General features: G+C 42.1%; 1 protein-coding gene across 1 annotated transcript; it reads left to right on the top strand.

Annotated features, from left to right (window-relative positions):
• Positions 1-9,010: 9,010 nt before the first annotated feature.
• LOC138413986 (endogenous retrovirus group PABLB member 1 Env polyprotein-like) lies at positions 9,011-11,956 on the top strand. Its single transcript, XM_069540404.1, is given in 2 exon segments — positions 9,011-9,022; positions 10,631-11,956. Coding segments are annotated over 2 exon segments (924 nt in total). The 3' UTR covers positions 11,543-11,956.
• Positions 11,957-21,545: the final 9,589 nt, after the last annotated feature.

Below are 21,545 nucleotides of genomic sequence, written 5' to 3' on the forward strand. Positions count from 1 at the left end.
GAAAAATCTGAAATAGAAATTCAGGAAACACTCCTGTTTACCACTGCAACAAAAAGAATAAAATACCTAGGAATAAACCTACCTAAGGAGACAAAAGACCTGTATGCAGAAAACTGTAAGACACTGATGAAAGAAATCAAAGATGATAGTAACAGATGGAGAGATATACCATGTTCTTGTATTGGAAGAATCAACATTGTGAAAATGACTCTACTACCCAAAGAAATCTACAGATTCAGTGCAATCCCTGGCAAACTACCAATGGCATTTTTCACAGAACTAGAACAAAAAATTTCACAATTTGTATGAAAACACAAAAGACCCCAAATAGCCAAAGCCATCTTGAGAAAGAAAAATGGAGCTGGAGGAATCAGGCTCCCTGACTTCAGACTATACTACAAAGCTACAGTAATCAAGACAGTATGGTACTGGAACAAAAACAGAAATATAGATCAATGGATCAGGATAGAAAGCCCAGAGATAAACCCATGCACATATAGTCACCTTATCTTTGATAAAGGAGGCAAGAATATACAATGGAGAAAAGACAGCCTCTTCAATAAGTGGTTCTGGGAAAACTGGACAGCTACATATAAAAGAATGAAATTAGACACTCCCTAACACCATACACAAAAATAAACTCAAAATGGATTAAAAACCAAAATGTAAGGTCAGACACTATTAAACTCTTAGAGGAAAACATAGGCAAAACACTATGACATAAACCACAGCAAGATCCTTTTTGACCCACCTCCTAGAGAAATGGAAATAAAAACAAAAAATAAACAAATGGGACCTAATGAAACAAAAACTTTTGCACAGCAAAGGAAACCATAAGCAAGACAAAAAGACAACCCTCAGAACTGGAGAAAATATTTGCAAAGGAAGCAACTGACAAAGGATTAATCTCCAAAATATACAAGCAGCTCATGCAGCTCAATACCAAAGAAACAAACAACCCAATCCAAAAATGGGCAGAAGAACTAAATAGACATTTCTCCAAAGAAGATATACAGATTACCAATAAACACAGGAAAGGATGCTCAACATCACTAATCATTAGAGAAATGCAAATCAAAACTACAATGAGGTATCATCTTACACCAGTCAGAATGGCCATCGCCAAAAAATCTACAAACAATAAATACTGGAGAGGGTTTGGAGAAAAGGGAACCCTCTTGCATTGTTTGTGGGCATGTAAATTGATACAGCCACTATGGAGAACAGTATGGAAATTCCTTAAAAAACTAAAAATAGAACCACCATATGACCCAGCAATCCCACTACTGGGCATATACCCTGAGTAAACCATAATTCAAAAAGAGTCATGTACCACAACGTTCACTGCAGCACTCTTTACAATAGCCAGGATATGGAAGCAACCTAAGTGTCCATCAACAGGTGAGTGGATAAAGATGTGGCACATATATACAATGGAATATTACTCAGCCATAAAAAGAAAAGAAATTGAGTTATTTGTAGTGAGGTGGATGGACCTAGAGTCTGTCATACAGAGTGAAGTAAGTCAGAAAGAGAAAAACAAATACCATATGCTAACAGATATATATGGAATCTAAAAAAAACAAAAAAAGGTTCTGAAGAACCTAGGGGCAGGACAGGAATAAAGACGCAGATGTAGAGGATGGACTTGAGGACACAGGGAAGGGGAAGGGTAAGCTGGGACAAAGTGAGAGAGTAGCATTGATATATATACACTACCAAATGTAAAATAGATAGCTAGTGGGAAGCAGCTGCATCACACGGGGAGATCAGCTTCGTGCTTTGTGACCACCTAGAGGGGTGGGATGAGGAGGGTGGGAGGGAGATGCAAGAGGGAGGGGATATGGGGATATATGTATGTATAGCTGATTCACTTTGTTATACAGCAGAAGCTAACACACCATTGTAAAGCAATTATGCTCCAATAAAGATGTTTTATATATATATATATATATATATATTTGTTGAACAACAACAACAAAAAATGTTAGTCATCCAAAAACACCCTCAAAGTTGGTACATAACAATAACTATCACAGACATTATGGGACACTGAACTGCAACTCCTCCAGGGACTGCCTTGCCTTACAGTAAGCACGGTAGTGTTCTCCGTCCTTGTTCTCAACCCTTTTCTGCCTCCTGCCCCTCTGGTGTCCACAGCTGTGGTGCCATTGCCATCACCACTATCACCTTCCCAGAAGCCCAGGAGCAGACAGCTGAGGCCTTGCCCCTGCCACCCTGCCACCAGGGACCCCCTAGGTATTCATACCTAATTAGGTAGCTTCTCATTGCAGTGAGGGTAAAGTCCAAACTCAGCATGTTTTTGAGGCACTTCATGATTTAGTTTCTATCTAAATGTCCAGCAATAGTATTAACACTAGTGACACCAAATACCTCCCAGGATAAGTCAAGCTCTCTCGCCCTTAGGCCTTTGCACACAGTGTTCATTAGCACAGCGAGCAATGCTGCTCAAGGTTTAACCACTGACAGGCATCAATAGCATTGCCTGGGAGGGATGCAAATGTGTGCTCTGCCCTGGACCAACTGAATCAGGATCTCTGGGGTGAGGCCCAGCAACCTGTGTTTTAATGGACTCTCCATTTGACTCTGATACACACTAAAGTTAGAGAACCGGCTAGACTGGAGCACTCACCTCCCTTTTCCTTCTGATCTGTGGTCAGTTACAATTGCGAAGTTCTTTTTGGTAAGTATCAGCGTCCCCCAACTGTTACCAGCAGACAGGAAGACAGGCCTCCTCCCTCACCGCCTTGCTATCTGAGGCATGTTACACTGAGACAAGTCTGTGAGCTGGCCACCTGTATAAACATTCATCGGGCGGGCAACACAACACACAGCCCCACCTGTCCAGAAAGCTCGGTGAGCTGCCTTCTCTTTTTAAGCCAATGGTTCCGAACTTTGGCTGTACATTAAAATCACCTGGGGATATTTTAAATGCCCAATGCCTGGGCTACACCCCAGACCAATTAAATGGGGACTGGGTGGAGAAAGGGTGAGATCCAAGACATTTTTTTTTAAGCTTCCCAGAGGATTCTAATGTGCAGACAGGGTTAAGAACAAATGTTTTAGGTCCTCCCACAAACACCTGGTTTGAAAAGTTTCAGTCCCAGGCAATTGCAACAACATTCAGACTTTCTGTCCCACCAGATAAACCCTTCCTGAGAAGGGGGTGGAGGTGGGAAGGGACATGCAGAACTGAGGGTTCCAGACCTAGAAGGCTTCCCTGAAGGTGTTGGGCTTTAGATCACTAGGTCCTGTTTAAGCAAGGGGAGAGGGGGTGCCTCTTCCATCCTCCTACCAACCACAGACTTGTACACATTCATTTCATTAACTTAAAAATTAACCCTAGGTAATGAATGCACTCTTTAGTGTAGTTTTTAGATGATGATATTTGAAGCCATTCTGGAAGTGTATCATCTTTACATTGCTGTTGAAGCCATTCCAGAAATATATGGTGTTTCAAATACTAATTCTCCATCTTTGGACATAAGATTTCCACTATGGGTACAACTTCAGTGTTAATTAACCACCCTGAGGTGTAGAGTAAAGCTAGTTTATGTGTGCATTACACTGTATTACAGTAGTTGTAGAGGCTATCATAAAGTCTCCTTTGAAATGTCACTTCCTCCAGAAAGACTTCCCCGACCTCACAGACCAGGATAAGTCTCTCTCCTCTGCTTGGGGTTCACACTGAGCTTCCCCTATCATGTCAACTATGGGAGAGTTGGTATCTGTTAACCTGTCTCTGTTCGTGCCAAATTCTGAACACCTTGAGGACAGAAACAGTGTCTTTCAGACTTGTATCCCCAGCACCTAGCACAGTACTGGCACAACATAAGTGTTCAAATACTTGTTGAATGGAAATGTCCAGGCACTGTGCCAGATACAATTTTTTTTAATCTCTCTGCAATTTACTTTGAAATGCATTTTTGAAAAGATGGATTCATGGGTGAATAGATGGACGGATACATGGACAGCTGTGTGATAAAACATTTTAGTAAAATGTTAACGACAATCTTGGTGGTGGATGTTCTCTGTGAAATTTTTCAACTCTACTGTATGTTTGAAGTTTTGCATAATGAAATATTCCGGGGTGGGGGGGAACCCAGTGAACCGTCATAGTCCTTCAGGATAGGTATTGTTGTCCCCACTGTTTACAGAAGGTGGAAACTAACCAAGTAAATTAGAAATCTGCTCAAGGTCACACAACGGGTGCGGGGATTGGGGGGGCACAAGCAAAAATCGCATTGTCTCTTCCAAGCCACCTACCTATCTGCTCTGCGACAGACTCCCTTTCTGGCTGCCAAATAGAATGCGGATCCCAGGGCCAGATAGACCAGTACCAACCCACAAATTAAACAGAAGTGTTTGGTTTCCAGGACTGGGAAAGCCACAACATGCTTGTTTCCGACCAAGGCAGAGAGTGGGGCTGGGGCTCCCTGTTTCCTTAGGGGCTAGAAGACTCCCTTCCCCGATCCCCTTCCCGGAAGTGTCCTGACTGCTCAGTGGACCTTGCCTGAAAGTTCTGCAGCCACAGCGCAGGCTTCACAAAGCCATTATGTGTGATCGCTTGACACGACAAAGATGAATTAATTAAATGTGGCTTAGAGAGCACAGCAGGGGATCAAGGGCTTGAAACACTACTGTGACTTCTCTCCCACAGCTTCGAAAATTTATGTCCATAGTTGAAATACCAGTATAATTATAATCCTTTGAAACCCTTCCTTGATCACTCGTTTTCTAGTGACATGTGAAGATTCTAACCAGGTAGCTTTGCCAGGCGTTTGGTTTGTCGCACGCTGGTGAGGACAGGAGACTCGCTTCCCTGGCACATTGATTCTCTTTCACCTGCAGAGGCTGGAAATGAAATCCTGGCTCCGGGCCAAGTGCACCCAAACTTGCTCTTGTCCAACTCCGTGTATCCTTCAGCCGGCGGCAGCCTGCGAAAGCCCAGATGGGCACGTGGGGGCGCACGAGAGACACTGCGAATCCCAGGAGTCTGTGCAATCCCAGGAGTCTATGCAATCTCAGGAGTCTATGCAATCCACTCATTTTCCAGTTTGGAAAAATGTACATGTAGGGCTTGGCTGAAAGATACTGGGGTTTGCTCAGCTGCAGGAGACTGAGTGGTCTGCGCTGAGTGGTTAGGTAAGAGGCAGGTCTGATGCTTTTCCTCATTTCAGCTGCCTTAATAGAATTTGTCGGGATAAAAGTCAAGATATTACATGAGAGCTTTTGCTCCGAAGGACAGGGAAAAGACTCCTCCCACAGCTTACGGCTTTCTCAGGCGACTGAGAAATATACGGGAGTGGTGAAGGCAGAGTCCTCATACCGTGCAGTGAGTGGTCCCATAGGGAAATCCACGCGTTAATTAAAACACTTGCTCGACTGGGGGTCGTGGATAAGAATTGGCCATTCAGCAATCCGAGCACCCACGGTGGTCTTAGACCCCCCAAGGGAGAAACCGAGACACGTAAGAGGGCTGAAATGACCCCAGGGTGATGCCTAGAGGAGTTAAGCTCACTAGCAGCACACGGGCCCCACCACACAGTTTCACTAGTAAATTTTATCCCTGAAAAATTCAACTTTAAAATGGGGAATAGAGCCTCTCAAACACAGAAACTAGGGACGTCAGAAAACCAGCCCCTGACCAACACCTCAGTCAGGTTTATACTTGCAAATACCTACTTAATTGGGGAAATTATACTAAAGGAGATCTCAACCTAAAATGGCCAAATAGGGGTCTTCTGATATTCCAAAATTGCTATTTTTGTGCACACAGTTAGAAAAAGCCGACTGGAATGCTTACTTTGATTGGTACTAGGAGCTTCTAAACGAAAAAAAGGCTGCTAGCGCTCCCTGACTCTGTCTTTCCCTTCTATCTGAACCCCCTGACCCAGATGCTATCTCTTCTCTCCCAACTCTTCTGCTTCCAGCTGCTCCCCTTTCCCCAGCAAAGGAGGATAAAAAATCAGAAGTGATTATAGTTCCCTTTAAGGAGAAACCTATTACAGGGAGAGATGAACCATCCTTGGTGTTTATGTACACACCTTGGACCCAAGCAGAACTTAGAGCTGTGGCTAAGGAATTTCCCAATCCAAGTCAGGATCCATTGGGATTTATATCTCTGATGGAGTTAACCATCGGAGATATAAGCTCAGTTTTCAGGTCTATGTCAATTAATACAGCTATTAGTTTCTGAAAGCAAAGCAAGGGAATGGATAAAGAAAGCAGAATAGAAACAAACACCCCTTAGTGGATTTTTTTTTTTTTTTTTTTTTTTTTTTTCTGGTACGCGGGCCTCTCACTGTTGTGGCCTCTCCCGTTGCGGAGCACAGGCTCCGGACGCGCAGGCTCAGCGGCCATGGCTCACGGGCCCAGCCGCTCCGCGGCATGTGGGATCTTCCCGGACCGGGGCACGAACCCGTGTCCCCTGCATCGGCAGGCGGACTCTCAACCACTGCGCCACCAGGGAAGCCCCCTTAGTGGATTTTGAATCATAGGCTCACACTGAATGCAAGGAATTAGCTCAGAAATAACTCGAAGTTATCCCAGAGCTTTTCCCAAACAAACGGTACACTGGACAGAGATTCAACAGTGCAAGCAAAGATCGGATGAATAAATTCTGGACTGTTATGAAAGGTTAGAAAAAATCTTTCAAGCAATATTCTGGCTTGACACCTGAGTCATTCTCTAATGACCAAAATGATCCTTTGCTTAACTCTGCCTTTCTAGAAGGCTTAGATGAGGATTTAGCTACTCTAGTCAAAGGACACAATCTAGGTTGGTCCACATTACATACAAACACCCTTGTTACACTGGCTGACCAACTTTTCAAGACCATAAAAAAAATTAAAAAAAAAAGAAGAAGAAAGAAAAGGGGCTATCTACGAAAATTATGAACCTTCAATTGTGCCAATTAACTACCCAATGCCAGTTGAAGTTTAACCGACCCCTGTTTAATTCCCAACCAGTAGAGAAAGCTAGCTTGAAGGAGAAGATAAATAAATAAAATTAAATTAAAAAAAAATTTCTTCAGAATTCTAACCCTGAGGGAATATGTCCTACTAGGAGAACCTGATTTTCTCTCCCTGTGCCTTGAGACCAGAGCTCTAAGGATTACTTATCTTTTCTAGATCATCTCTAATTCCTGAGACTGGAGGGGAAAAAAAAAAAAGGATAGACAAAATTCTTTAACTTATTCCAACTGTTATTTACAACTAGTGAGTTTTATATTGTGATATCTGGTTCATGACAGTTTAGAAAATGAAGTTATGAGATCTTTCATTGTGCCTGTCTATATGTTTATGTGTGCATTATTTTTGTTTTTACCTTTGGATGGTATTATCAGAATTAAATTGTGAGTTCTACTTAATTGGACTAAAGGAAATTGTTTATATAAATTCTCAAAAAAAAAATGCAGGAGGTAAATGGCCAGAATTAGTTTCAGTTTCACGTGAACTGGGAAATATTCAGTATTAAATTAATACCTGGTATTAATGTTTAAGTTTGTTGATCTAATTAACATAGACATGTCTTTAGAGTCATCAACATTAAATGTAATACTTTTATTGCACTTAGATCTAATATAAGTTAAATAAAATCTTGTTATATCTGTAGCAAATTTGTCAGCAAGGAAAGTAACTTGATGTGAAGAAACTTTTAAGGAAAGAAAATGTAAATGAGATAAGAGATTTTTAGATAAACTCTGTTAAGAATAATTTTGTCTTAGGAATGTCTGTCTAAAATAGTCTCTCCAGATTTTGGTAACTTGAAATTCTAGAGTTGTGCTAAGTTAAGTGATGGAAGTTTGTTGAACAGTTAGGTCATTCCCAGATAAAATAAGATACTGAAACATTAATTACTGAACATTGGCTTCCTTTTACAGAGAAACAAAAGGTTTAGAACTATTAATAAATATGTTTGGAGCCACACTGAGGTATTTTCTATAAGAAAGCACATTTTTCAAGAAACTATTATTTGGATTTATGTTTACCAATCTACAGAGTGCTGATATAGAGGACAGTTCATGGTTGCTTAAGGAAAGTAGGATGTGTGTTTTCAGTAAAGAACACATGAGGAATGGAATTGCAGTTTATCAAGGGAAAAGGAAATAGGTCTGATTCACAGCTATCTGTTTCTGGATGGAAAAAAAATAAAGTGATGGTACAGAAAGTCATGAAAGGTTTATGGAAAGTGGACCCCAAGAAAAGAGTTTTGTGCATGGTCAGGATTGACTAAGTTTAAAATTGAGTCAATGAATTTTAAAAGTAAGCTGGTGCAAAACTTGAATTTGGCTTTTTCTCTCTAGAGGACAAGATTTCTTAAAATGTTGAAATGCCTTTGATAACAGATTTCGAGTTTCTTTACCTTTTAAGTGACCTGTTCTGTATTTGCCTTTGAAATCTTTTACTGTTACTTTAGCTAAGTGAATAACTATTGTTTCACAGTGACCTGTGATCCTATCTGACTGAATGTTCTAAACCCTTTTGATATATTTTTTTTTGACAAAACTTCCTAAATCAAATTCTAATGAAGTCCTCTTGACCTCTAGCTAACTTTGGAATGCTTCAAGGGGCCCCTGAAACATCCCAAAGAGAGATATTAAACTAATTAGGTTCATTTGGTGTGTTAAATTACATGGGAACTATTGTCAAATGGGTCATAAATCTTCTTAGGTTATATTGTATGGTAAATGTTACTAATATAGATATCCTAGAAATTATATAGCGTTCCTAAAGTTCTGATATGTCCTGGTAAAATGTTATCAGTCATAATTCTAGTTATTATCTTAAAGTGTTGTATGTCTTAACAGCAACCAAGTTTCTCAGTTAATTGCATTTAATCAGATTTTAAACGTGCCTTCTTAAGTCTTTTGTTATTATAGACAGTTGTGGTTTTATTCTGAGGCCTTTGCAAAAATGCTTCCTCTTCAAGAAGATTTATAGGAAGGACCTTTGGATAAACACAAATTTCTGACTTTCAGACCATAATGCTGAACTGGGTAAGAAATCAAAGAATTCTAATGGGAAACCTGATGGCTTCATAAAACTGTTAACAAAAAGGATTAGTTCCATAGGACTGAATGAATTGCTGAATATGGTTATAATTCTTATGGTCTATCTGGAAAATTACTGGTTTAAATCTGTGTTTTCCAGGTCTAAGGAAATCTTCCTCTCAAACTAATTATGACTTACAGTAATTTGGTAAATTATACCTTTGTAAGCAGAATTGAAACATTTATCTTTTCTCTCTATCTGCTCCCTCCAGAGACTGGAAACTCTTTGGTTCCCAGCAGCTTTATCAGATAAATTAGGAAGGCTACCTCACTAACAGGTACAGAAATCTCCAGGTATTTCGGGAACCTTGAAAAGGGAAGAATTCACCTAAATATGGGAGGAATTCACCTAGATAAATCTGTGATAAGCCCTTGTCGTGACTTTCCAAGCCCTGAAAGGTCTTTCAAAAGTTCAGTCTGGGACTCCTTATAAAAATTTCAGCAAAGCAAAAAAGTCTATGTGATCAATTATAGTCACATAAATCATCAGGCCAAGTTTTTTTGTTTTTTTGTTTTGGTTTTTTTACATCTTTATTGGAGTATAATTGCTTTACAATGGTGTGCCAAGGCCAAGTTTTTGAGACCAGATTTATTTTGCAAACAAATTAGTCTTAATTTGGTTATATTTGGTAGAAATGAGGATAATTTTAGAGAGAAAAAGATGTTTCAATGAATGTTAAATCCCAGTTTTGTTAATGGAGGTCTGTATTTACTAAGGCTCACTTCCTGGATAGTTCCTTACTGTTACATTATATTAATGTAAAGTTTAATTGAATTATTAAAAGGACACTGTAAGTTTGTTCCTGAAGCTTATCTCAGTAATCTATCTTTGGATGAAGATCAGATGCTCCATGATCTGCAACCAGGGGATTATGCATACTGGAAAAGACATAATTTAAAGGACTATCTCCAACCTAGATGGAAGGACCCTTATCAGGTACTTTTAACTTGCTCAGGCACAGTGAAACCGAAGGGAATTGACCCTTGGATTAATTTCCGCTCACAAAGGGCCCCTGCACTGGATTGGCCTATAAAGAGGACGGCTGACCTCAAAATCACTTTAAAACAACACTCAAACAGAGGAAAAACTACACTCACACCAGGACGAGAAGAAGACGACATCAGAAGTAGACAGCTAGCCCAAGATCCTGGACCTGAGTCGTATGATCATTTATAATGTTTTCTGGACTTCCTGGACGTTTGCATATAAATCAAATATTTTTCTATCATGGGCATAATCCTATGCTAGTTTTAAAAATCAATCCAATTCTTGGGTTTGTAGCCAAGTACCTGTGTCTAGTACTTCTGGGTTACCTTGGTGAATTTCTTCCCTCCAAGGTTCTGATTGGTTGGCCCTTGGGAAATTTATTTTAAAAGAAAAAGTTTATAGTCCTGTTCAGGCCACTACTGATGTTACTAGATGGGATAATTTCACCTGGCCAATTAATAATACCTGCTCTGACCCTGGCCATAAATATGAATTCTCCTTGAAAGTTACTCAAGCTCGATCAGAGCAACAAGCAAATTTCAGCCAAGGAATAAAACCTCCCACAGTTATGGGATGGATTTATGTGGTTAACACCAGGCTATGGTCATTTAAGTTTAAAAACTCCTCTATGTTGGGAACAAATGAATCATACTAAGGATGATCAGCCTAGTAACATTAGGAAATTAGGCTGGGTGCCTTATGAACAAGGCCTACCTATTCTTACCCTCAGAGACAGTGATTAGTATGGAACTGACTGGGTCAGAGGATCAGAGATTCACTGGGTTGCACCTAATGGAACTCAGTGGATTTGTGGTGCTAATTTATGGCCTTGGCTTACCCCAGGATGGATAGGAAAATGTACCCTGGGATTCCCTTGGAGTCAGGGTCATACACGTAACAATTTAGAGATGACCCCAGCCAATCTACCATTGGTACGAGCCCAATGGGTCAAGAGATCTGTATTATGATGGCATGACCATTTAACAACAATTTTTGTGCCTTCAAGAGGATTGGAGAATGTAATTGGCCATATTGAAGCCTTAACAAAATTCACTCAACAGCCTTTAAATGATAGTTACCAGGCTATTAGCTTACTGAATTCTGAGGTCTCCATGATGAGAAGAGCAGTGCTACAAGACTGCATGGCCCTTGACATCCTTGCGGCATCTCAGGGAGGCACCTGTGCCATAATTCAAACCGAATGCTGTGTTTCCATACCTGATGGATCCTCTAATGTAACACGTTTAATGAAGCATATGAAAAATCAGATTTCTGCCTTAAGGGACCCACTCCCTAGTCTTGACGAACTCTTCAAAAACTGGTTTGGCGTAGGAAGCTCTTGGCTTAAGTATTTACTTATAACTCTATTAATGTTATTAGCTATGTTATTTGTATTTTGCCTGTTTTACAAGATTGTTGTTTCTTGCATTACCAAATGTGTGACTGACCCACTGACAAAAATATATGGTTCTGTGTGAGATCAATGATTGCAGTAGTGTAGCTCTAGATATGGGAAGATGCAACAAGAGGGAATTGTTTCCTGGATCATAACAGACTAGTAAATAAGAGAGGTGGTCCAGAGACCTTTGACTATTGTTTACAAGGTCTAGTCTAGTAATAGCACATTGAGTGGGCTATCAGAAAAATCTTCATTAGACCTAGGAATGAGCCTTCCTAACACCGAGGGATGAAATGGTCATGAAATGGCTCCCAAAGCATGGTCGAAATTATGCCCATGAGGGGGCCCTATCAACTACAAATTGACACTTGCCGTCTACCTCTACAACGATTAAATCATATGCTGCTGCTGACCTGCTGATTTTCAACACCTCCCTGAAAGGAGTTCAACGTGGAGAGCTCACATGAGGCACTCTGTGCTCTGAGAAAGAACTGGCAGAACAGGTCTTCAGATAGATATTTTCAGGAGCTGATTTTTTTTTTTAAATAAATTTATTTATTTATTTATTTTTGGCTGTGTTGGGTCCTTGTTGCTGTGTGCAGGCTTTCTCTAGTTGTGGTGAGCGGGGGCTACTCTTCGTTGTGGTGCGCGGGCTTCTCATTGCAGTGGCTTCTCTTGTTGCGGAGCACGGGCTCTAGGCGCGCGGGCTCAGTAGTTGTAGCTCCCAGGCTTAGTTGCTCCGTGGCATGTGGGATCTTCTCAGACCAGGGCTTGAACCCAAGTCCCCTGCATTGGCAGGCGGATTCTTAACCACTGCGCCACCAGGGAAGCCCTCAGGAGCTGATTTTATGAGCCCAATTCTTGCATCTCCTCATATTTGGAAAAGAACTAAAATCCTTCATGGTGACATCTGCTCCTCATGACTTTAGCAGAAACCTTCTGCAAAAATATGTGCTTGATTGCATGAACTCCCCCTTCACCAAAATCACATATACTGACCTTCCTCCCTACCTCTTTGAGCAATGTCTCAGAGCTTTCTGAGATGCTGTCTCCTGGGCTGCAGCCCTCATTTTGCCCCAAATAAAACTTAACTTGCAATTCTCACATTATGCATTTTTTTTAAGTTGACCACTTCTTCCATTTGGTGTGGGTTTTAGCATCTGTAAAACAGTTCAGGAAATGTGCATCAAATACTGTTATCTAGGTGCTTCAGAGAGGAACTAAAGCAGAGGACAAGTTGGGAGGAAGGCCGCACAGAGTCCAGCATGGTTACAGAGCCACGGAGAGAGAAAGAAGTGGACAAATCCAAGGGTTTGGGAATGATTAAATGTGGGGATTGAAGGAAGGAGAGAAATCAAGGTTGACACCTGGGGTTATGTCTGAATAACAGGGCAATTAGTGGTGCCTTTATTGCCTTGAGAGCCTGGAGTCGTGGCGGTGGGGTGAGCGTCAGACATGCTCAGCCGGAGGCGCCTGAGAATCGGAGCTGGAGGTGGAGCTCAGGAGGTTACTGGATCGGAAGTCAGCAGTGGCTTCAGGCCTGCATGAGATGTTCGGAGAGGCAGCGAAGGGGTGCAGATTGAAAAGGGATTGGGCCTAGGAATTTGCAAACTCTGCAAGGGGAGGGAGGAGCCAGCAAAAGATTGGGTCAGTCCTCCAGCCTCCTTCCTCACTTTGCTCAGGGCTGCATCTCAGGCTGGAGCCCCTCTCCAGGTAAGGCTGGCAGAAGTGTGGGGCACGGGGTAGGTGCTGTCCTGGGGCCCCCTAGCTTTACAACCTGCTCTGTCCCTCACTGGCCCGTGAGAAAGGCACCTTCCTAGGCATGCCTTACCCTGAAACTGGGGACATTAAAATAGTAGTGCCATGAGAAGAAAATGAAGACCAGGAGGAAATGAGGAAGGACTTAGGTACTAACTTTCAAAACAGAGTCGGGAGGTGAAATTGACAGTGTCTTTTGGAAGCAATGGTATAAGTGAGAGCTTTAGGTCTTAGGGGACCTTCTCCTCCATTCCCTAGATGTGAGGTCTTGAACTTTATCTCCAAAGTATTTCTTAATAGTATTTCTGACTGGGGATAGATTTGGAAGTAGTAACTTTTTCTGCATTTCCTTAGTAGTTAGAACAATTGATTGGACTTCTTTTTTCAACAACAAAAGGAATAACATGTTTACTGTTATAATCATATAAATTTAAGCAAACACATAGCTAGAGAAGTATCTTTGTGTGTGTGTGTGTGTGTGAGTGCAAAATGGGGGACTTTTCTACATACTAAACCTTAAATTTCGAATTCTGTATCATGGGCTTTGCTTGAATTCTAGACTCTGAACGCAGCTGCACGGGAGACCAAGTCCTGCTCTGCAGAGAACTCATCCTCCTTCCAGGACAAGGACCCTCAGTGGGTGAGCAGTGGTAAAAAAGAAAATTCAACCAATTTGAAGGTTGAATTGGACAGCATCCCATCTAGCAACTAGAAGGGTGCTCCCAGCGATTACACAAAATGGAAGGTTTTTAAATAAGAAGAAGGGTGGGACAAGGCAGCCATTAGGGAAAGAAAAGATTATTTTTAGGCCAGATCATCTTTTGAGGAGAAGGGAATGTCAGTTTTATCATGCAGACTGCTTCTTCCTCTGGGGGTCAGGCTATGGAGAGGACCCACATGACAGACGACCTCCTTGGTGCCAGTCAGAAAATTCCAAACTGGTTGGCTAAGATTGCATTTCTGGGGAAGGTGGAAACTGCAAGTAAGTCAAGTATTGAGTCTAGGTTTGGTGTTCTGGGCTTTAGCATAAGTGATGCCATTTGGGGCCTGTGGGTTTTCTTTAGCAGCAGCTAAGACTTGGTAGTTGAGTGGCTTGGTAACTGGAGAAGTGGAGAGAGGTGTGGGAACACACATATTTTACAGTGAAATCAGGGGAATTGACCTTCTGAACACATGAGGAATGATTCTAGGGTGGGCACCCTTAACCTGGAGCTTTGGTAGTCTGATATTATTAGCAGAATCCATGACTTTGTCACCACTAGAAATCACAGGTATTTTCATATTACAGTTTTGCAGGTATCATGAAACAAAGTTTTATACTCTAAGTCAAAATTCAAATATAGTTTAGATCTGCCACTCAATCTTGTTAAATAATAGATTAAGAAGCTCACATATTCTATATCTCAAATTATTGTTTTGATAACTGTGTCATGCTAAATTCCATTCAGATATGAATGAAAACAAATGTGGTCTCTTTCCTACCCAAGATCCTAGACACCCTGAAATTCTATCCACTCCGGGTTCAGAATCCCTAAATTAAGCTGGACCAAACTTGGCAAGTTTCAGGCCAGGCTTAAGGATCATCAAAAGGGGGTTCGCATTTAGGAAGACTCCAGAGTGTCGACCTAAAATAAAGGCACAACGTGAGAGTTGCGAGTTAAGTTTTATTTGTGGCAACATGAGGACTGCAGCCCAGAAGACAGCATTTCAGAGAGCTCTGAGACACTGCTCCAAAGAGGTAGGGGGGAAGGGTCAGTATATATGTGATTTGGGCGAAGGGGGAGTACATGCAATCAAGCACATATTTTTTTGCAGAAAGTTTCTGCTAGTCATGAGGAGCAGACGTCACCATGAAGGATTTTTGTGCTTTTCTACATATGAGGAGATGAAAGAATTGGGCTTATAAAATGAGCTCCTGAAAATACACAAGTGTCTGAAGATCTGTTCTGCCAGTTTTTCCCAGAGCACAGAGTGCCTCATGTTAGCTCTCCACCTTGAACTCCTTTCAGGGGGTGTTGAAAGTCAGCAGCTCCAGCAGCACATGATTTAATCCTTGTAGAGGTAGATGGCAAGTGCCAATTTGTACTTGACAAGAGGCTTTTAATCAGTGCGGTGATGAGTGCGGCTTTATGTTCTAACAAAATACAGCAGGAGGGCGAAATTTGGAGGCAGGAATCTGGAAGGGTGAGAAACGCTGAGCAATTCACACACCCAAGGCATTGCGGGTGGGGAGGGTTGGCGGGTGGTTAATGTTTTGATGTGCCTTTTAATCGTGTGATTCTTACTCATCTTGTACGACTTTAGGCTGTGTTAAGTAGTTCGAAATGGAGTCACAGTGGCCAATGGGCACCTCCATGATGATTATTCTTAAACAGTCGATGTTAGACTGTGAGTGTTTAAGTGTGGCATTTTAGGAGTGTTAATGTGGGTACGGAATTTGTTTGGTAAGGCCCAAGGAGAAACATCACTGGAACAGGAGCCACTGATGTAGTTAAGACCCCCTCAGCCCCACCCAGTAACTGGTACTCCCTATTGGCTGCTCCTTACAAATGAGACCACTGGGCTGAGCAGCTGTAAGGCTCCTGTCTGGGGACTGAGTCTGTGAGGCTGGAGGCTCTGTGACTTCCTGCTCACCCTAGTCTTAAGACTCGTTGTTTGGGGGTGCCACTCATGAGTGCTGCCTCCTTCCGGATCCCTCTTCTGTCTTACTTGCATGACTAACTTATGGTGCATGTGTGATTGTGTGCAATACATGTGATCTCGGGTGGCCTCAACCTGCAGTGGCTTGAAGCGGGGTTTCAGTCCCCCGCCAGAGATTGAGGTCAGGTCGCAGCGGTGACAGCACCGAACCCTAGCCACTAGACCAGTGGTCAGTGACAAGGCCCTGGCCCTTTTGGCTTTGCAGAAAAAGAATTTCCACAAAGACGGAAAGTAGTGAAACAAGTAAAGTATTTATTAGGAGGAAAAAGAGTACAGTACCTGTGGATAGACACACGGGCGAACTCAGAGACAGAGAGAGAGAGAGAGTCGCCCCCTTGTGGCCGTTTAAATCACTTATATGGGAGATTTCTTCCGGGTTTCCTTTGGCTAATGATTTTGATTTGCCTCGTTCAAAGTCCCTATTTGGTATATCTCAGGATCCTCCCATGTATGTGTGCACATCTCTTAGCCAAGACGGATTTCACCAAAGAGGCCTATGGGGAGAGTTGGCATCACTTACTATGGGGTGGAGCCCCCTCCCTTTTGACCTCCAGGGAGCCTTTCTGCACATGTGTAGCCAGGAAGGTCTCCTGACTTCAAGAATGAGAAATATGTGGTCTCTTATCTTCTCTCTGGGCAGGGCCCGGCCTCCTCTCTCAATTGTCCTGTTATTCTCCTCTTGGAGTATCGGTCCACAGGGAAAGAATCTCCAACCGTTTGCCCTGGGGGCCCATCTGTCTCCTGCCTCAAATGGAGCAAATCATAAATTGAATTTGGCTGTGTTTCGTAGTCTCCAATTCCGGGACTCACCTGGCCTTCCTGCAAGGCCGGGCCACCATAAACCAATTTCCCCTTAATCAGGGGTGGAAAACAGCTTGCTCTGATTTTCTTGGCTTGTGACTGCCATCACTTCATATGTTTATTATCTACTTGCATTTCCTCTATGCTGAATTAACTTTTCAGAATAGGCAGCCTGTTCTTAGTGTGATGTGGTTTTTTTTCTGAATTTGCTGGTGGTTTTGTGGACTCCCTTTTCTCCAGAGAAAGAACAGTTCATCTTCCCACCCCGCTCTCTGTGACCATCCAGCGTTTGACATTACTGTATACTTTTCACATTTTAATTACCCAAAAGGTCTAACAGTTCCTGCTGCCCCTCTCAAGGTGGACAGGGGGGATATTTGGCCCAGAACTGGCCATCATCAGCTTTCTCCAACACTGAAACCAGTTTTGTTAGCATTCCCTTGACTGCTAAAACTGAGCATGTTTTTATCTGTTTACTGCCCATTCTCATTTCTGTGGTTTTTTATCTATTTACAAAAACGGGACTGTCCTATCTGCATTTTCTGCAGCTTGTTTTTCCTCTGCTATATCCAGGACATCCCTAACCAGTGCATTGTGTCTCTGATATAGTCACTAATAGTCGCCTACCTCTGACTCCTCAGTGGGCATAGGGCTTCTTTGGCTCAATCCTTCTCTTATTAAAGGGCATTGATTTCTGAGTTTTTGTCACAAAAAGCTCAGTGCTAAACCTTTTTTTGTGTACTGTTAAGTCTAGGTGGTTTTACTCCTGGTGTAGATTCTCGAGGGGAGAGTATATGTATTGTTTCTGATTTTAATAGGTGTTCCAAGTTCCTGAAAAGTTATAACCATTCCCACTCCAGATGGGTAAAATGATCCTATTTATTTCAATTATAGCCACAGTTTCTGGGTTTGGGCAACTCTTCAGGTTTAGTATTCATTGCTTTCCAATTCCCTCTTTTTTAAATTTTAGTTTATCAATTTACATAAACTTTTACTATAAGAAACATTAATGATTTTTGTGGTGATTTAGAATTTGTTATTCTCTCTTCTGTGAAATACTTCCCTGTTTTAGCTTTTTTGCAGTTCACAACTCTTTAATGAAAACTGTCTGTTCTATATGGTTAAATGGAAAGTTCTGGACATGGAACCTTTTATTAAATGTTGAGCATTTTATTGACTTTTCTTTATACTCATCTGACGAGGACTTTGTGTTTGTTTTTACTTTTTGGATCAATATTTGATTATTTTACAGTTTTGCTAGGATATTTATTTCATCTAGATTTTTTTCTATATTACTATACATTTGCAAATTTATCTTTTAAAATCCTCACACTGGGTCCTTTTTCATGCTTAACTTTGCACATTGTAATTTTCTTCTCTTTAAGGAAAACTCTTACTTGGTTTTTGATTTTATTCTTTACAGCTTTCTTTTAAATTTCTACTTTTATCGCAAACTTTTGTCTTTTCTTTGTCTTAGCCATGTTGTTTGGAACACAAAGATATTTACATTTGGAGATTACTGTAACTGAAAATTTTTTCTTTGCTTCATTTCATACTCTTGACCTGAATTATGCTTTATTGGTCAGTACTACCTTCTTTGTGCTTTATTTTTGTCAGCATTTATCTGTACAACTTTGCCCTTATTTTCAGTTTTCCTTGGTATTTTGCTTTAATAGTATTTGTAGGACATATAGAGCAGTCTTGTTACTGAACGGAACTTGGGTTCATTCACCTAACACACAGCAGTCAATCTACTGACACTGGGTTGTGGTGAAGGAAAGAACAGAATTTATTTGCAGGGCACCAAGCAAGGAGTATTCTAGGCAGCTAGTGCTCAAAGGACCTGAATTCCTTGCTTGGCACCCTGCAAATAAACACTTTACTTTTCCTTCACCACAGCCTGGTGTCAATAGATTGACTTTGTTGCAAGCGAACCTGAGTTCAATTATGTAACAATTTTGGTGACCATGAAGGGACCACAATCCCAGCTGGGTGTCTTGACTGTGGCACATTGGTCCCTGACAGGAGGTGGCTCTAAGATTCTGTCCAACAGCTTCCTGAGCACCTTTGTCTCAGGGACAGCCCTTAGCATCTGCCACCACCTGGGTGTCGATGGTCCTCAGTGCTTTCATGGTGAAGGAAACAAGGCACTTGCTTGAGATGTCTCTGCTAAATAGCAGAGCTCATGTGTGATGGAACCAGGGTAATTTTTCTTTAGGTGCTTGGCTCTGTCTGTGGCAGGGCATTGATTTGGGGGATTTTCTGTATTGGACTAAGGAATCTGTAACCTTGAGAGCTGCCTTGTGTGTGTTTGCTTGCTGGCCTCCTTGATATCTGCAAGAGCTGTGAACAACTAAAGATGGGTAATCACAGCTCTGTTCCATCTTGTAGCCTGTTAGGGTATATTCAGCAGAACTGGGAAATTTTTAGTTATGCACCTCTGAAAAGAAAAAAATAATGGTGTTCTATACTAACATTCCTTGGCCTCAGTACTCTTTAGGATCTGGAGAACACTGACCCCCAAAGTCTCTCTAAATTATGACACTACCTTTCAACTAGAACTATGCTGTGAAGGGGGAGTATAGTATATAATGTGAAAATGGGATGATGTTTCTTAGGAAGAGCCTTTTATACTATTGTATCAAAGTGAAACTATTCAGAGAAAAATGTATCATGCATAGAATTATGATACACAAAGGAATTTCTTCCAGTAAGGTGATATTAAAAGCTTTACCAGGTTCTCAGAAATAAAGAGACAAGGAATTAATTCAACAAATAAATGCTCCTAGAGTTCTGCCACCACTACCCCTGTATGGTAGGCAGAATGGGGAAGCAACCACCAGGCTCCTATATTCCACAGTAGCCCACTCACCCCCACCTGCTCTGGCAGGAGCTGAGGAAAACAGACTGGTGTCCTTCTTGTACCTGACAAGGCACCAATTTTGGCCAGGGAACTACTATTGTTCAGGCAAAGCATTTCCCACTGAGGCAGATTCCTATTGGAGGAATAAATGCCCAAGATCAGCCAGCAGGATTCATGTGGATACACTCTCCCTTTTCAACCTCAGACTTGTTTAATTGGAAAAATAATATACCAACCTATTGGGAAGACACTACCAGGATCGAAAATCTCTTCTCCATCTTTGCCACCCACAGCCCAAACTGGGCTGACGTTCAGAGTTTGCTAACTCTCCTGTTGGCTGAGGAAGAGAGGAGGATGGTGATAGAAAAGGCTAGAGAAGAGGCAGATAGAATGCATGCTTCTGCCCCTAACAAACCCATCCAAGCACCAGCAGCAAATGCAATTCCCACCACAGGTCCAGGAAGGGATGAGAATGACATAGATGAGATAAAGCTCAAAATGAGCATTACACAGAGTGCATCTTAGCAGGGCTCCGAAAGAGAGAGCCAACACAGGAGGTTTCATAAGGTGCAAGGAGTGTGCCAACTGCCACAGGAGAACCCCTGAGTCTTTGGAGAGAATGTATAGGGCGTATTGCCAAAGTATAGATGTGGATGCCGATAATCCAGAGAATTTCACGTTGGTTAATCAGACCTTACGGCTCAGACTGCCCCAGCTGCAGAACGTAGAAGGGCTTTTTGGCCGGCCCATATCTCATCTGGTAGAAATTGCTTTCAGTTTTTCACAGTCGGGAGGAAATACAGACCAAAAAGAGACCCGTTAAATGAAGCAGCAGATGGCCCTTTTGGAGGTGACACTCATGGGAGAAAGGGAGAACAAGGCATCTGAGCAGAGGGTAAGATCCCAGGAGAGTGAAGGGTGACCCCCAGAAAGGAGACCCCAAAAGGGGACATGTTCAAGTGGGTCCCCAGCAGTGCCTATTGTAAGCCAAGAAGGAAATTTGCCCCAGCTCAAAAAAGAAACTGGAGGAGGAGGAAAAAGCATTGTTCATGCTGTGGATAAACGAAAGTGACAGAGTGAGGAAGGCCTGGCAGGGAGTCTGCTTGGGGAAACAGGCTCCTTCCCACTTCCCAAGAGGAGCCTCCGGTAACCCACCCGTGGGAAACTAACAAATTGACTTTCTGATTGATACTGGAGCCACTTGCTCTGCTTTGGACACTCGATTAACTAGTTAACCCAAAAGAGCGCAATGGCGAGAGGAGTGTCCAGGAAGCCTCTCCAAAAACTGCTTGTGCAACCTCTCGACTGTCAGATTGAGGTACTAACTTAAAACACAGCTTCTTGTACATGCCAGAGTGCCCAGTCCCATTGCTGGGGTGAGACTTATTAAGTAAATAAAATACTAAATTGACTTTCACACCTGGACAACTGGATATAGAGGTACCCCCGGAACAAGCCTGTGCCTTGCAGGCAGCGCTCTTCTGTTAAGGTACGGAGGAGTCACCACCAGCATTCATTCCTGAAGACATCTTGCAGCAGGGAAGCCTGGGACCATGGGTTACTGTAGGCCAGGGAGAGCCATTAGGGCTGTAGAGTAAAGGTGAAACTGAAGCCAGACACTCAGGCTCTGAGCTTAAGGCAATACCCCTTAAAGGAGCAAGCAAAAGAGTGATCCAGGCTTTTATAATTGCCTGTTTGAAATGCAAGCTTATTTGCCCCCTGTCACCATATAATGCTCCCATCCTGCCTTTAAGGACCTACAAGCCATAAATCAGATAGTGGAAGATATTCACCCTGTTGTCCCAAACCCCTATATTCTGCTCATTGTCTTACTCGGAGACATTTGTTGGTTCACTGTGCTAGGCTCAACAGAGTCTCTTTCTGTGTCCCTGGGAGTCCTAAATCCCAAGAGTCATTTGCACTTGAATGGGAAAATCTAGAAAACAAAAGCAAGCAACAA

The sequence above is a fragment of the Delphinus delphis genome, chromosome 1, assembly GCF_949987515.2.
Source record: "Delphinus delphis chromosome 1, mDelDel1.2, whole genome shotgun sequence".
Classification (NCBI taxonomy): Eukaryota; Metazoa; Chordata; class Mammalia; order Artiodactyla; family Delphinidae; genus Delphinus; species Delphinus delphis.